The following is a 13,726-nucleotide window of genomic DNA, read 5'->3' on the forward strand; positions in this document are numbered from 1 at the left end:
CTTCCCCTGCACAGATCTGTTTGGCCTTCACACTTGAGCCTACAGCAATTTTATTATTGCACGTTCCAGACGTTTCAGGTAGGCTAAATGAAAATAAAATTCCATAAATCACATGAAGTCATAGGTGGCTTCCAATGCTGCAGAATGGCACTAAACCTGAACAATTCAACTCTCGCACTTACTACTGAACCTCAACTAGACTATCTCTGGTTGTCTAAACTATCTCTGAACTATTCAAGCTGCTCACCAATATTTAGTTCTCTCCTTCCTGGCACACGGTGGGATTATGCTTCTGATCCTGTTGAACCTAGCATGGGTATGAGACTTGCTTTGGCTATGTCAGCAGGAGTGTCACCTCCAGAAGGAAGCTTTAAGGGCCAATGCCACTTCACTGCATTAATTTCTTCCTCTGCCAAAGGGATCATCAGTGTTCTCAATGTGGCTTATCCACTAGCTTAGATCCCTGAATGAAGCTGACAAAAATACACAGTACAGATACCATATGAGCAAGAAATATACAGTATTTTATTTCTTTAATCAAACTACAGTTAATTTACAATATTATACTAGTTTCATTAGTTTCAGTTGTACAACATAGTGATTCAGTATTTTTTCAGACTATACTCCATTATAGTATTATATATATTATTACAAGATAATGGCTATAACTCCCTGTGCTATATAGTATATCACTTATCTATTTTGTATTATAAATAGATGTAGCAGTTTGTATCTGTTAATCCCTACCTACCTCTAATTTGTCCATCCCCCATCCCCTCTCCCCTTTGGGAACCATGAGTTTGTCTCTGTTTTGCATGCACATTCATTTGGGTTTTTTAAGGTTCCATATATAAGTGATAATATACAATATTTGTCTTTGTCTGGCTTATTTCACTAAGGGTAATATTCTCTATGTCCGTTCATGTTGCTGCAAATGACAGAATCTCATTTTTATGGCTGAATAATATTCCATTGTACATATATACCACATCTTCTTAATCCATTCATCTGTTGATGGAAACTTAGTTTGCTTCCATGTCATGGCTATTGTAAATAGTGCTGCTATGAGCACTGGGGTATATGTGTCTCTCTGAATTAGTCAGGGGGGTTTTAGATATATACTCAGGAGTAGAATTGCTAGATCATATGGTGAATCTGTTTTTAGTTTTTGGAGAAACCTCCATACTGTTTTCCACAGTGGCTGCACCAATTTACAGTCCCACCAACAGTGTACAAGTGCTCCCTTTTCTCCACATCCTTGCCAACATTTGTTATTTGTGGACTATTTGAGGACAGCCATTCTAACAGGCATGAGGTGATACTTCACTGAAATACATCTTATTTTAAATTATTGAGCATTGGGAGTTGTTACAGAAACATAATCTAGTAGATACACAACAACATGACCAAATCACCATTTCTTATAGGAAAGAAATATTAGGACACTAAACACTATGGCAAATTTTACTATAATCCAACACAGAGGAAGTGTGAGGCTATATCTATTATACAGTAGCATATATGTGTGGATATATATAATATTGACAGCCACTTATTAAAACAGGCTTCTCACCCCATCCACAAAAAAATAAAAAATTAAAAAAAAAATAAACCTCCTCAAATCAATCGGATAATCTAGATAATCTGAATTCTTAAAACTTAGTGCTCAAAAATCTCAAAGAAACACACAGTTCCCCCAACAAAAAAGTACTTTACCCACTTGTCAAAATCACTTGCAGAATTCTGCTTCTTTTCTAAGACCAAGTACATTAATCAAATGCCGAGCTTCAAAGGGGCTTCGTTTTGAGTGAACCAGCAGACAAATAAATTAGCTGCCAATGGCTCCTTTGTAATTGAAGAGGGCCAGGCTGAGGAACAAGAGAAAACTAAATAAAAAAACGGAACTGTTCCGGCAAAAGCAGCGTTTGGGGACCTGAAACAAACCAACACAGCCGTCCCACACACTCTCACTTCCAAGAGTAAGGGTGAGCCAAGCACATGTGTGTTTATTCGCTAATGAGAAGATGCAAGCATCCCACATCTGATTGATTTCTTATGTGCTACAACCATAAAAAGGGTTGTGTCTGGAATACACGTTTGAGCGTTGTGCTTAAACGTGGCAGCTTACAAACTTTATCACAGATCTCATACCTATGATCTCCAAGAACCTTTCCTTCTGAAATAATGAAACTCTGGAAAGTTTTCTTCTTTACTGCCAGGACAACTTGTGTAAGGTTTCTCACTTAAGTGTGCAAAGAACTGACCATCTTTAATTTGCAGAGCTTTTAACTGGCGACTCAGCGAGGGATGATGTCATGTGTTATGCTACAGCGGCTGGTGTGGTTCTCTGTTCATTTAAACCGTTCCCTCTGTTCCTGGGGCAGAGAGTCCTCCCCAGTTTCCATCCTTTCGTCAGCTTCTTCCCAGCCAGCCACAGGCAAACAGCCTCCCAGCCGCGGATGGAACAGGAAGTCTGACAGCTTGAGTCTGCAGCGGGACCCCTAGTGTTTCCCCACTCCACGTCCTGGCAGCGTTCCCCAGAAGTACAAACACACACACACACACACACAGAGCTCCCATTGTTACAGCCTTCTCCAGCCCACTGATCCTAATATGGAATGCAGCAGGAAACCCATGATTTCCTGACACTCGGCAAGCTGGAGGAAGCAAGGGAAAACTCCATGAAAAAGCCCAGCTTTCCTCCATGTTAGATATGAAGTGGAAAATGGGGAAGATTTAGCAAAATTCCACTGTGTCTTCAGCCAGGCTGGGAGAACAGGAGAGCAGAGTGAAACCCTCAGGCTGTTGACACTTCTAGACGGACAGGAAGCCCCTAGAATCGGTGAAAATGAGGGTTTCTTAACTCAAACTGCTGGGGGAAAGGGACAGACCCCTTTCATCAACATCAGCGTGTTACCTTTCTTGACCAGGATGGTCAGCCAGAGGGCACATGCCAGCCACTTGGGACAAGTCTGCGCCACCCGAGGTGCCCAGAGTGAGACAGCCTGATCTCAAGCCTGCCGCTTGTGCACGGGCTCTGGGAGAAGCGGGAGAAGCAGCAGCAGCCGCGCGGTCACGGTCACGGCAGCCGGAACCGCCAGAATGAACGGCAAGGAGGCAAGCGACGGCAGCTGCGGCTGCGGCGGCCGCGAGGAGAAGAAGATGCTCAAGTGCGTGGTGGTGGGGGACGGCGCCGTGGGCAAAACCTGCCTGCTCATGAGCTACGCCAACGACGCCTTCCCGGAGGAATACGTGCCCACTGTGTTCGACCACTACGCAGGTAAGGAAAGTGGAAAACCGCCCCCTGCCTCTGGGGTACCACCCTCTGGGATGAGGGGGGCGACATCCCGGCTCCAGAGGGGCTGGTTTATCTCTACCATCAGTCCTGGGTGTGGGCCTGGCAGGAGCCAGGTAGCTGGGCGTAACGTACAACCAAGGTCTTTGCTGGACTTGTTAGAACAACTCGTAGATCAATTTTATTGCAGCCGTTTTTACCCGTCGTAAATTAAATGAGTAACGCAGGGAAAAACCCTGAACTGCCCCCTAGGCTTTGGGGCCAGAAATTTTACTCAGCATTTGCCCGAAGATTCATCAGCTTTTTACTGTGAACATTTTAAAATATAGTGTAACTGCATCACAATTCTTTTCTACCAAAAAAAAAAAAAAAATCCCCACTAACCACACAACTGGTGAAGGAAGTGTTCTTGCCACTTTTCACATATTCACCGTGGGCCATTTATAAATGAAATGCTGAGATTAACAACATTAGAACATTCCTTTTTCTGTGAAAATTGGTGCTGTGCTTATACTTTCACTTTCCTGTGGAGACAGTTAGAGGGAAGAGTATTAAAAAGTTTTAAATATCTATCAGACAATCTGTATCTGGAACTAAAAATGGTATTTTTAATCAATATGTTTTTAAAGTAAAAATAAACATAAAAATAAAATTTTAGTATTTCAAAACCTGTCTCAAAAGGACAAAATATGGCACAAAGTATTTTAAGGTCTGAGAGTTAAGATACTGTAGTCACTACAGTCTTCCAGGTACATTTTTTTGAGTGTTCTAAAGTTTGTAGTGTGATAGCTTATCTAAATTTTTTGCATCTTGACTCTTCCTTTTTCTCTTAATCTACCCCCTCCCCGCAAGAAAACTTACTAAATTTCTTAGAAGTCAACTCATAAAATTCTCTGAGTTTACAATAGCCTAGATTGTATAACTTTTTTTAATACAGTGATCAACTTGATCACTATATCACAGTAAGATCAGCTTGAGTTACCAGAGATTTGAGGTTTTGTGAGAGGAAAATTTCTCGTCTTCACTTTGGCTTTAGGTCCGGCTCAGCAAAGGGGAAGCGGCCCACAGGAAACCTGTGTGCGCGCTGGCTTTGCTGTGGGGCCATTTGAAATCCTTTCTATAGGAAGTAGCTTCTTTTCCAGAACTAAACAATCACCTATGACTCCGCCTCCTACTACGCGTACATGATTTATGACACTATTACACAGCAGACCGGGGGGAACCACAGTGAAAACAGTCTTCACTTCCCAGCAGGGTTTTCTATATTTGTGGAAATTAAGAATAAATTTGAACACTGGCTCCCTTAAGCTTTTCTGAAAATATGGTGACTATGCCCTGAGAAAAAACATCTTAATGAGAACAGAATAAAGAGAACTACAGGTAGACTTTCACCTTGAGGGAAAAAAAACTAATTATAAAATTAGGTCTGCAACTTGACCTGTAAACATCTCAGCAAAGGTTATTTTTTCTACACCCTCTTTCTGCCAGGATAGGGAACTGGCTGGTACCTAATTTCAAAAACTTTTAGATCAAAAGTGGAACCCAAAGTCTATCAAAAGGAGAGCTTTTAAGTGCTTTTAAAAATTATATCTCCCCTCCCCATCTATTGGAGAAACTGATTACAGTATAGTGTCAGGAAGAAAGAGGCTAAAGCCATCCTTAGAGACAAAGGCAGCCTATAAGAAGATACATTAGCGATCAAACAAAGGCTGAACCATGGCTAGAGTCCAGTAGGATCAAGCTGTTTTATATTTCAGTCGTGTACATACTTACTGTTATTTGAGCAACAAACTCTCTTAAAGATTTTGGCTACCCCATGTTTGAGCTCTCAAGAAATCTCAGCCACTGTACCCAAAGCAATACTTTGCACATAGTAGGCATTCCCAAGTGTTGTTACTTTGGTTTATACTTTGTACCTTTGTAAGTACACAGTCATCTCATGGGCTTGCAGTTAGTTTATAAGGGAAATGAAGACACGAGCCACATACATTTAGGAGCGCAAGGAAGTGAATATATCCATTAGTAGAGGGGTCTTCTCCCACAAAGACCCTAACTCTTTCTACTACCCTCCTCCTCATACAGGAACTGATTGAACGTAAACCCTTACACAGTCACACTAGAATCTACAATTGTAAAAGAACTCATGCTCTCTTCTCCACTGTCCAGTCCCTGGGTCCTGTTGGCTCATTCTGCAACTGGTTTACTGAGTCTAGAAAACTGCAGGCAAAGAATTTTAAAAAATTCAAGTCAAAGAGAATCTCTCTGTTAAAGAAGATTTTTCCCTAATAGCCGCCCATCCCAGGAAGGTGAAGATATAACAGTAAGAATGGAAGTCAGCATACTGTTCAAGATAGTGAGCTCTGAAGCCAGACAGCCCAGTTCTAATACTGGCTCTGCCATTACTGTGTGGCCTTGAGCAAGTTACTTAACTTCTCTGTACCTCAGTTATCATGAATTTTTTAAAGAGACGATAGAGGTATTAAGATCATGAGAACAAAATAAAGTAATACATGTAGTTCTTAGAACAGAGCCTTACACATGATAAACGTTAGGTACATAGTAGCTATTATTATTAAGAATAGGGTCTCTACACTTGCACACAGCTAGGAAAGGGAATTAAAATTAATTAAAAGATAAAGACTACAACAAGGAAAGATAATTTCAAGAATATCTTCCGGTGGGGGAGGGTAACAGCTCAGTGGTAGCGTGTGTGCTTAGTGTGCAGAAGGTCCTGGGTTCAATCCCCAGTACCTCCATTAATCAATAGAAAGAAGAAAAGAAAGAAAAGGAGGAAAGAAAGGAAAGAAAGGAAGGAAGGAAGGAAGGAAGGAAGGAAGGAAGGAAGGAAGGAAGGAAGGAAGGAAGAAAGAAAGAAAGAAAGAAAGAAAGAAAGAAAGAAAGAAAGAAAGAGCACTTCCTCCAGATGGAGTAGGGTATGACAGAGTGAATGTATTGTCCCTAGAATATAGACACCGTGCTTACTGATAATTAATAAATATGTCCACGTGGAGCAATAATAGTGGGATATTCACTCAAGAGAGAAAGTATTAGTTTTGCATGAGTGATTGTAGAAAAATCAACAACCAAGTAGAAAAAGCTGTTTTTAAGTTCTATGAATCTTGGTTATTTTCCCTTCTTCCTACCTACCAGAATCCAAAATTACCTCTCCTTGATAGAGATTTCCTTGACAGAGCTTTCCTTGACTCCCCAAAGAGAATTCCTTGCTCTATCTTCAACACATCTCCAGAAATGTGCTAACACTGCTAGAACACAGCTCCCACCATTGTATGACAATTTATTTGTTTCCTTACTTTCCCACTCCCACTGTACTGTAAGCTCCTGAAGGAAAGAGTCATGTCTTGCCAAAACTGGTGTTCAATTCTCAGTCCTCATCTTACTTGATCTCTTGAAGGCTTTTCTTGTGGTTTATTACTCTCCTTCTTGAAACACTTGCTTAGTTCCTAGAATACCACATTCTCCCAGTTTTTATTCCCCTCTCTGGTAAATCTCTCTCCATCTCTTCCCTACCACTCTGTGTTGGCATACTTGTGTTCAGTCCCCTTCTCTAGTTATGCTCTTGCCCTGGTTGACTGCATCTACTCTCATTACTTTAAATATTATTCATACACTGATGACTCTCAAATGTATCTCTACCACAAAAAAAAGTCCTTGACCCAGACTCAAATAACCAACTGTCCATTTGGTTATCCAATAAGCATCTCAAACTTAACCTGTTCAAAACAGAATTTTTTAATTCTCCCAATCTACTCCTCCTCATTCTTTCCCATTGAAGTACATGACCACTATCTTTTACCCAGTTGCTCAGAACAAAAATTTTGCTATTATCCTTAATTCCTTTCTTCCTTTGACAATACCTACCATCCGTCTCCATTCAAACCACCAGTTATTATCCCTTCCTACTATCAATCAGGTCAACATTCAAAATACATCTCAAACCTGATCACTGCTCACCATCTCCACTGCTTTCACTCTTATCCAAACCACCATCATTTCTCACACAAAGTACTGGAATCACGTCCCAATTCCCTGCTTCTGGTCTTGCCTCCTGTAGTCAATTCTTCACACAGCTAACAGAGGGACTATCTATAGCCCCAAATCCACCAATCACTTCCCTTCACCCTAAGACCTCATTTATCATGGTCTACAAGGCACTCCATGACTTGGTCCCTGATATCTCTCCAACCTCATCTCCTAACACTCTGCTCTTCAGCATTTCTGCTCTAGCCACACCAGCCATCTTGATATTCCTCAAACACACCAAACTCCTTCCTTCCTTGAAGATTTTGTACTTGTTCTTCCCCCAACATGACCTTATTCCCCCAGATCCTCCTCATCTTCAATTGATCCCATTATCAAAGCATTCACACACACAAACACAAACACACGTACACACAGAGTCACTTTCTATCCAGCTTCATCTTTTCTCATAAGATTTAACACTACTTGATGTTATATTTATTTGCTTACCGTTTTTGTCCCACACTGGAATATAAATTCCACGAGGGCAAGGACTCTGTCTTGTTCACTGCTCTATCCTCATCTCTTAACTAGAACTCAACATATAATAAACTCTCAATAGCTAGTTATTGAATTAATTAATTCCTATGTCTTAATCATCTTAGATAAGTGCTTAGATAAGTCCTGGTCCATTAAAACTTTGGCGAATAAATGAACAATTTGTTGGTCCAATATATGTCTCTTCAGGAAAGAACATACAAAATATTTATCAAATGTATTATATTTTTGAACTATTTTGCTCACATTTTAAATAATCATTTTACCCCTACAGGAATTAAATTTTTTTGACCCAAGGGGCCAGCATCACATCTGTTAAATGGTGTTAACTATATAATGTAAAAATTTCATTCGGAAACAGATGGGATGCATTCAAATTCCTCCATTTGAATTACATTCAAAAGCTTACCTAAACTTTGAGTGACCCACTCAGACATTTATAGTTCTTAATAAAGGAGCATCTTCCAGAGTAATCCCAAGTTCAGCTAAGGGCTAGGTCTAAAACTTGGGGCCAGCAGGAAGAAGGTAGAATGGATCACTCATGCTTTTTACAAGTGTGCCTAAGAAGTATCTCTGGGCTCTGCTTCCTACTCCCTTCCAGGAATGACTCAAGAGGTCCTAACAACTTTTAGAGATTTCACATCTTACCATGGGACAATCATATTTCTTCTCCCTTCCTGTCTTTATCTGATCTTCAGCTTTGAGTTTTACGGCAGACCTCTCACTGACAAAGTATTACCAATTAATGTTTCACATGACAGATGACATATTCCATTTTGAATTTAGATTGTATGTTGAGTTAGATTATGCTTGTGGTTTGTACATTTATGTGCACGGCTGTGTAAAATAAGGCCATTCAGGTTGAAGCCTGTGCATGATGGACCTCATTCACCTTGTCCATCATCCTCTGTATTATAACTGGTCTTGTCTATGACTCTTTTTTCTACCCACCCTTTTAGGAAAATCCCTTATGTTTAAAAAGTTGAGTCACTATTTGCAGATCTAGGCTGCCTATGCAGGATATTAACACAATTTGTGTAAAGGGAAAAAAAATCTAGTTGCTCTATCAGCTGAGTGAGACGTAAAAGGAAGTTGTTTTCCCAGAGAGCTGAACATCGATTCTCAACTTTTTCCACCTAATTAAATGGTTATCAGTCCAAGGTAGATGCAATCAGAACCTTAATGGCCAGAGCAAGGGGAAACTATGCCCAATCAATGAGGGGAAAACTAACATAAAATAATAAAAAGTGAATAAAAACAAAACCCCAGGCCTATCAAGTGTGATGACATAGTTCTGCCCACTTGGGAATATTTACTCAGGAGCTTCTCTTTTGTTCGTTCTGAAGACACCCAAGAGTCTCTGGAGAAGGGATGAGATTCTGGGCTTCTCTGTAAGCCAAAAGCAAAACTAAAACGCCTCTCCTGGGACACTGAAATAAATCACCAGGTTTCTAACCTTAGGCAAAAATATGAAAGAAGTATGTGAAAGAGGAGACAAGAATGGGCCCGTTGAATCACTTCCTTCTAAATACCATGATGCTCAGTACCCAACGGCTTATAGGTGTTCAACCTTCCAGTGTCCTTTTCTGAGGCGGTGAGATGTGTGTGTGTGATGCTTTTTCTGGACTTTTGGAGGCCACATCAAAGATGCAGTGACAGGAATTATAGAAACAGTCCCTTCCACAATCTCCACTGTGGTGCCTAAGAGTGTAAGCACATGCAGAGAGTGTGAATCGTGAGCTTCATCTCCCAGGAGTAACAAAGAATAGCAGAGGGAAAAAGAAAACTAAGTATCTGTGACCAGAGTGACCCCAGAAAAGTCACGCTCCCGGGATCAGAAGAAACTGCATCTGCAGTTCATAACCCTTCTGCATTCCAGCTTCCGCTGGCGACAAACCAAGCCCTGCAGCCAATTCCGGCTTCAGTGGACAGGCTCCCTGTGACCAAGACTTTCATTCTGCAAGGCCTGGCCCCCTACACTGTCCAAGCTAGGAAATCCTTCATGCATTTTATTAGTACCTAACTGCCCAAGGAGGTTGGGCTTCAGGTAAACAGTATTGTATTTCCAGGATAGCATTTTCAGAATCTGCCATCACTCCCTATTCTTGAGGGGCAAAGAACAAATTTAGCTCAGAGATGGCTCTGTACATTGGACATCTATGTTTTGGGATATAGTTGGCTTGTTCTACAAAGGCAGCTTGAAGGTGGGCAACTAATGTGGACTTTGAGGAAAGGACAGGTAAGAAAACTCAACAGAAATGACCCCCCTCACCAATCCCAAGCACAAGGTCACAGGATATACAAAGGTCCTACCCTTCATGTAAGGATACAGTTTCTGATAAGGCTGAAAATGTATTTTCCCATCAACAGAAATCCATGCCACCCCTTGGGTTAGTTAGCAGAATCTAGATAGTTAATTTTCCGGGTGTAACGCAGTCAGAATAAATCCCATCATGAATTCAATAGGTACCCACTGTGAATCATAGAGTGGCCCAATATCATTCCTGAATTCTCTGAAGTCCACCAACTTTCTGGATGTGCCCAATATTCACGAGACAAAAGGACCTGATTCATGTGTATTCATTCCACGTTTTGTCTTGGTTCACACCACAGCTTCTATTTATGGTGTCTGTCGTTCACAATCTCAGTGTGAATTTCATTATGGCCACGTGTGATCCTACACGCAGTGTGGTTGAAACTCAAACGCCACTAGAACATGTACTCAACAACAGTAGCAATAGCTGTCCACTTACATAGTCCTTGCTACGATTCAGGCATATTTGACACATTTTCAGACGTAGATTCATTGCCTCCTCACAGTGTTCCTATGAGGTGTTATTATTTTCTCAATTTTTACTGATGAGGAAACCAAGGCACAAAGTTAGTAACCAATTTGCCCGAGATTAAATAACTTGTAAGGGAGTAAGTGGAGGCCATGAAACAGTAAATAAACAGTGTAAGCTGTGTATAGGTTTACAGCTAACAGCATTAATTGAAAAGCCACTGTTATTTAGGGTATGCTAATCTGCTACAACAAATAAACCCAGACACGTAACGGATTAACACCATAGCAGGATGTTCTTTGCTGATGTTATGGTCCTGGGCAGGTAGTCAAGTCAGTGGAGCTGCGTTCTGCCATTCAGTCATTTAGGGACCCAGGCTCTTTCCATCTTGTGACCCTGCCATCTCTTAAGATCTCATAGTTATCTGCATCTGCATCCAAGCAGCCTAATGAGAAAGAGCATAGAGAAACCTGAATTTTGAAAGTTTTATGGGCCAGGCATGGAGGTGACGGACATCATTTCCCATCAGATGCCATAGGAGATAACTTAGTCACCAGGCCCCATCTCGGTTTAAGGGAAGCTGGGAGATAAAACCCACCTACATGTCCGCAAGAGAAAGAATGGATTTTGATGGAAAATAGCCATTTCTGTTTGCATCAGGCTCTCTAGCCACCAAATATCGTTGCATTCTTTTTCCCACATGTAAAACAAAGCATCTTCAGGTGATAAGTGGTCCTTTCCATCTGATGGAGATAGAAGACCACAAGATGTGCCCCATACACACACTCACCCCTTAGACAATGATAGAACAGGGATGGGATAACTAAAAATATTCAAACCCCCTTCTGGAAAAGGGAAGAATGGGAGAGACATAGCAATAACAGAATCCTGATGGCAAATATTGAGAAGACTCCATGCCCTGGCAGTGGGGGAAGTTTCTTGAATTGACATTCATCTTATTCTCTGGGAGCAATTTCTTCATCCATTATTCTCAACTTTCCCTGGCTTGGGTCTCTGGGAATTTCTTCTTCCTCATCAGTTATCTTCCATAACACACATCTGAATTGGACCTTAGGGACTCTGTCTTTCTTAGGAGCTATGCGGCTTTCACAGCCAGCTTCTTGCTTGTGCAATTTTGAGGCTCAAGTGTTGTTTTATAGTCATAAGACTGTTTAGTCCAAGTTTGGAGTTTCTTCGGAAATGCAATTCTCTCAAAAACTTGTTTGGCTTCTGCTAAGTTCCATGTACCAGTAACCACATCCAAGATTAAAGTATGTCTTTCCCAGACGTACTTCTTAAACATACATTATTTGCCTGCTTTGTCTAGCCAGTGCCTTTTGCCCTCAAATTAACAATAGCTACATAGAGGCCATATGAAGCAGAAAACTTAGATGAGTTCCCTGGAACTTATCTTTGCCACAGAGTTGATTCCCTGTTTAAACACAGAAATGAACATTTGTTGCTCAAATCCTTTTTTAATTGTATCTTCTATTTGTAGAATCCAAAAATGGTCGATTTTCCTTCTCTAGAAGGCCATTAAGAGTGGCGTTCTATCAACCTCTGCTTAAAAAACAACCAACTCAATTCTTTTCTTTCTTATGACACCTGGCTCAATACAGCAACAACTAATATACTCTAATATTCTGGCTTTTCCCAATCCTTTCTTTGAGTGCTATAGACTCAGTAAGAATTAGGTTTACCCTCCAGGTTCGGCAGACAATAGCTGTACAGAATGTTCTGCCACGGTGTAACAATGTTCTTCACCTTTCTAGTCTGTTCTGTTTTCTTATTACCTGCCTCTTAGTGGTGGAGCTAACAGCACACTTGTTTTGGTTTTTGTAATAATGGAACCACACTAGAAAAGCTAGTGGAACAAATAGACTCAAATATATAATGATTCAAACTGTTAGAATTCTATTTTTTTGCTTGGATAACAGACCTGGGCAAGTGTTCAGATGGATGAGATGGTTCTGTTCCACATGGTCATTCAAGGATTTACTTTTTTCCATCTTGTGACTCTGCCATTGGGTAGGACTTTGTAGTGCTCTATATCTAGACAGGAGAAGATGAAAGAATACGGAAGAGTGAGGACAGAGAGTCATGGTCTGGGCCAGGTCCTTAAGTGGCAGGCATGACTTCTGTTCACATTTCATTGGAGAGAAGTTAAACCCTAGGCCACACATCACTATAAGAGAGGTTAGCTATATGCCCAAAGAAAGGGTGAACAGATTTTAATGGACACTTAATAATCATCATCACACTAAGTTAAAATTTCTTACATCAAATAGAATCGACCCATAAGCAATATAAATTGCCCTAAGTGCCATATTTAATTAGATGTTTATTCAACTATAAATGACATACCTAAATTTCCCAAACTTGCCTGGTTATTAGAAAAACCTGCCTGTTAAAAATGCAGATTCTGTAATTTGGTGCAGCCATGATAGAAAACAGTATGGAGTTTCCATACACACACACACACACACACACACACACACACACACACTCTCTGTCTCTCTCTCTCTCTCTCTCTCTCTCTCAATGGAATATTACTCAGCCATAAAAAAGAATGAAATATTGCCATCTGCAACAACATGGGTGGACCTAGAGAATGTCATACTAAGTGAAGTAAGTCAGACAGAGAAAGACAAATATCATATGACATCACTTTTATGTGGAACCTAAAAAATAATTCAAATGAATCTATATACAAAAGAGAAACAGACTCACATAGAAAACAAACTTATGGTTACCAAACGGGAAAGAGAGAGGGAGAGAGACAAATTAGGAGTATGGGATTAAGAGATACACACTACTATACATAAAATAGATAAACAACAAGGATTTACCGTATAACACAGGGAATAGTATTCAATATCTTGTAATAATCTATAGTGGAAAATAATCTGAAAAAATATATATATGACTAAATCACTTTGCTCTACACCTGAAACCAGCACAATATTGTAAATCAACTGTACTTCAATTTTAAAAGGGAAAAAAAAATACAGATTCTTTGGTCCATACCAGAGCTGCTATACCAGACCCAATAAGAGAAAGAGCTGTAAATGTAAACTTCAACAAGCATCCTAAGCATTCCTTATTAGGTGGA

The 13,726-nt window shown here is 40.4% G+C and overlaps 1 protein-coding gene across 1 annotated transcript in view; it reads left to right on the forward strand.

The window, feature by feature from the left end:
• Positions 1–2,514: 2,514 nt before the first annotated feature.
• RHOJ (ras homolog family member J) overlaps positions 2,515–13,726 on the forward strand; it is a 76,960-nt gene continuing 65,748 nt past the window's right edge. Inside the window, exon 1 of the mRNA XM_010976669.3 lies at positions 2,515–3,280. Within this exon, the coding sequence (XP_010974971.1) occupies positions 3,103–3,280 (178 nt within the window). The 5' untranslated portion in view covers positions 2,515–3,102. The remainder of the gene's footprint in view (positions 3,281–13,726) is intronic.

Source organism: Camelus dromedarius, chromosome 5 (assembly GCF_036321535.1).
Source record: "Camelus dromedarius isolate mCamDro1 chromosome 5, mCamDro1.pat, whole genome shotgun sequence".
NCBI lineage: Eukaryota > Metazoa > Chordata > Mammalia > Artiodactyla > Camelidae > Camelus > Camelus dromedarius.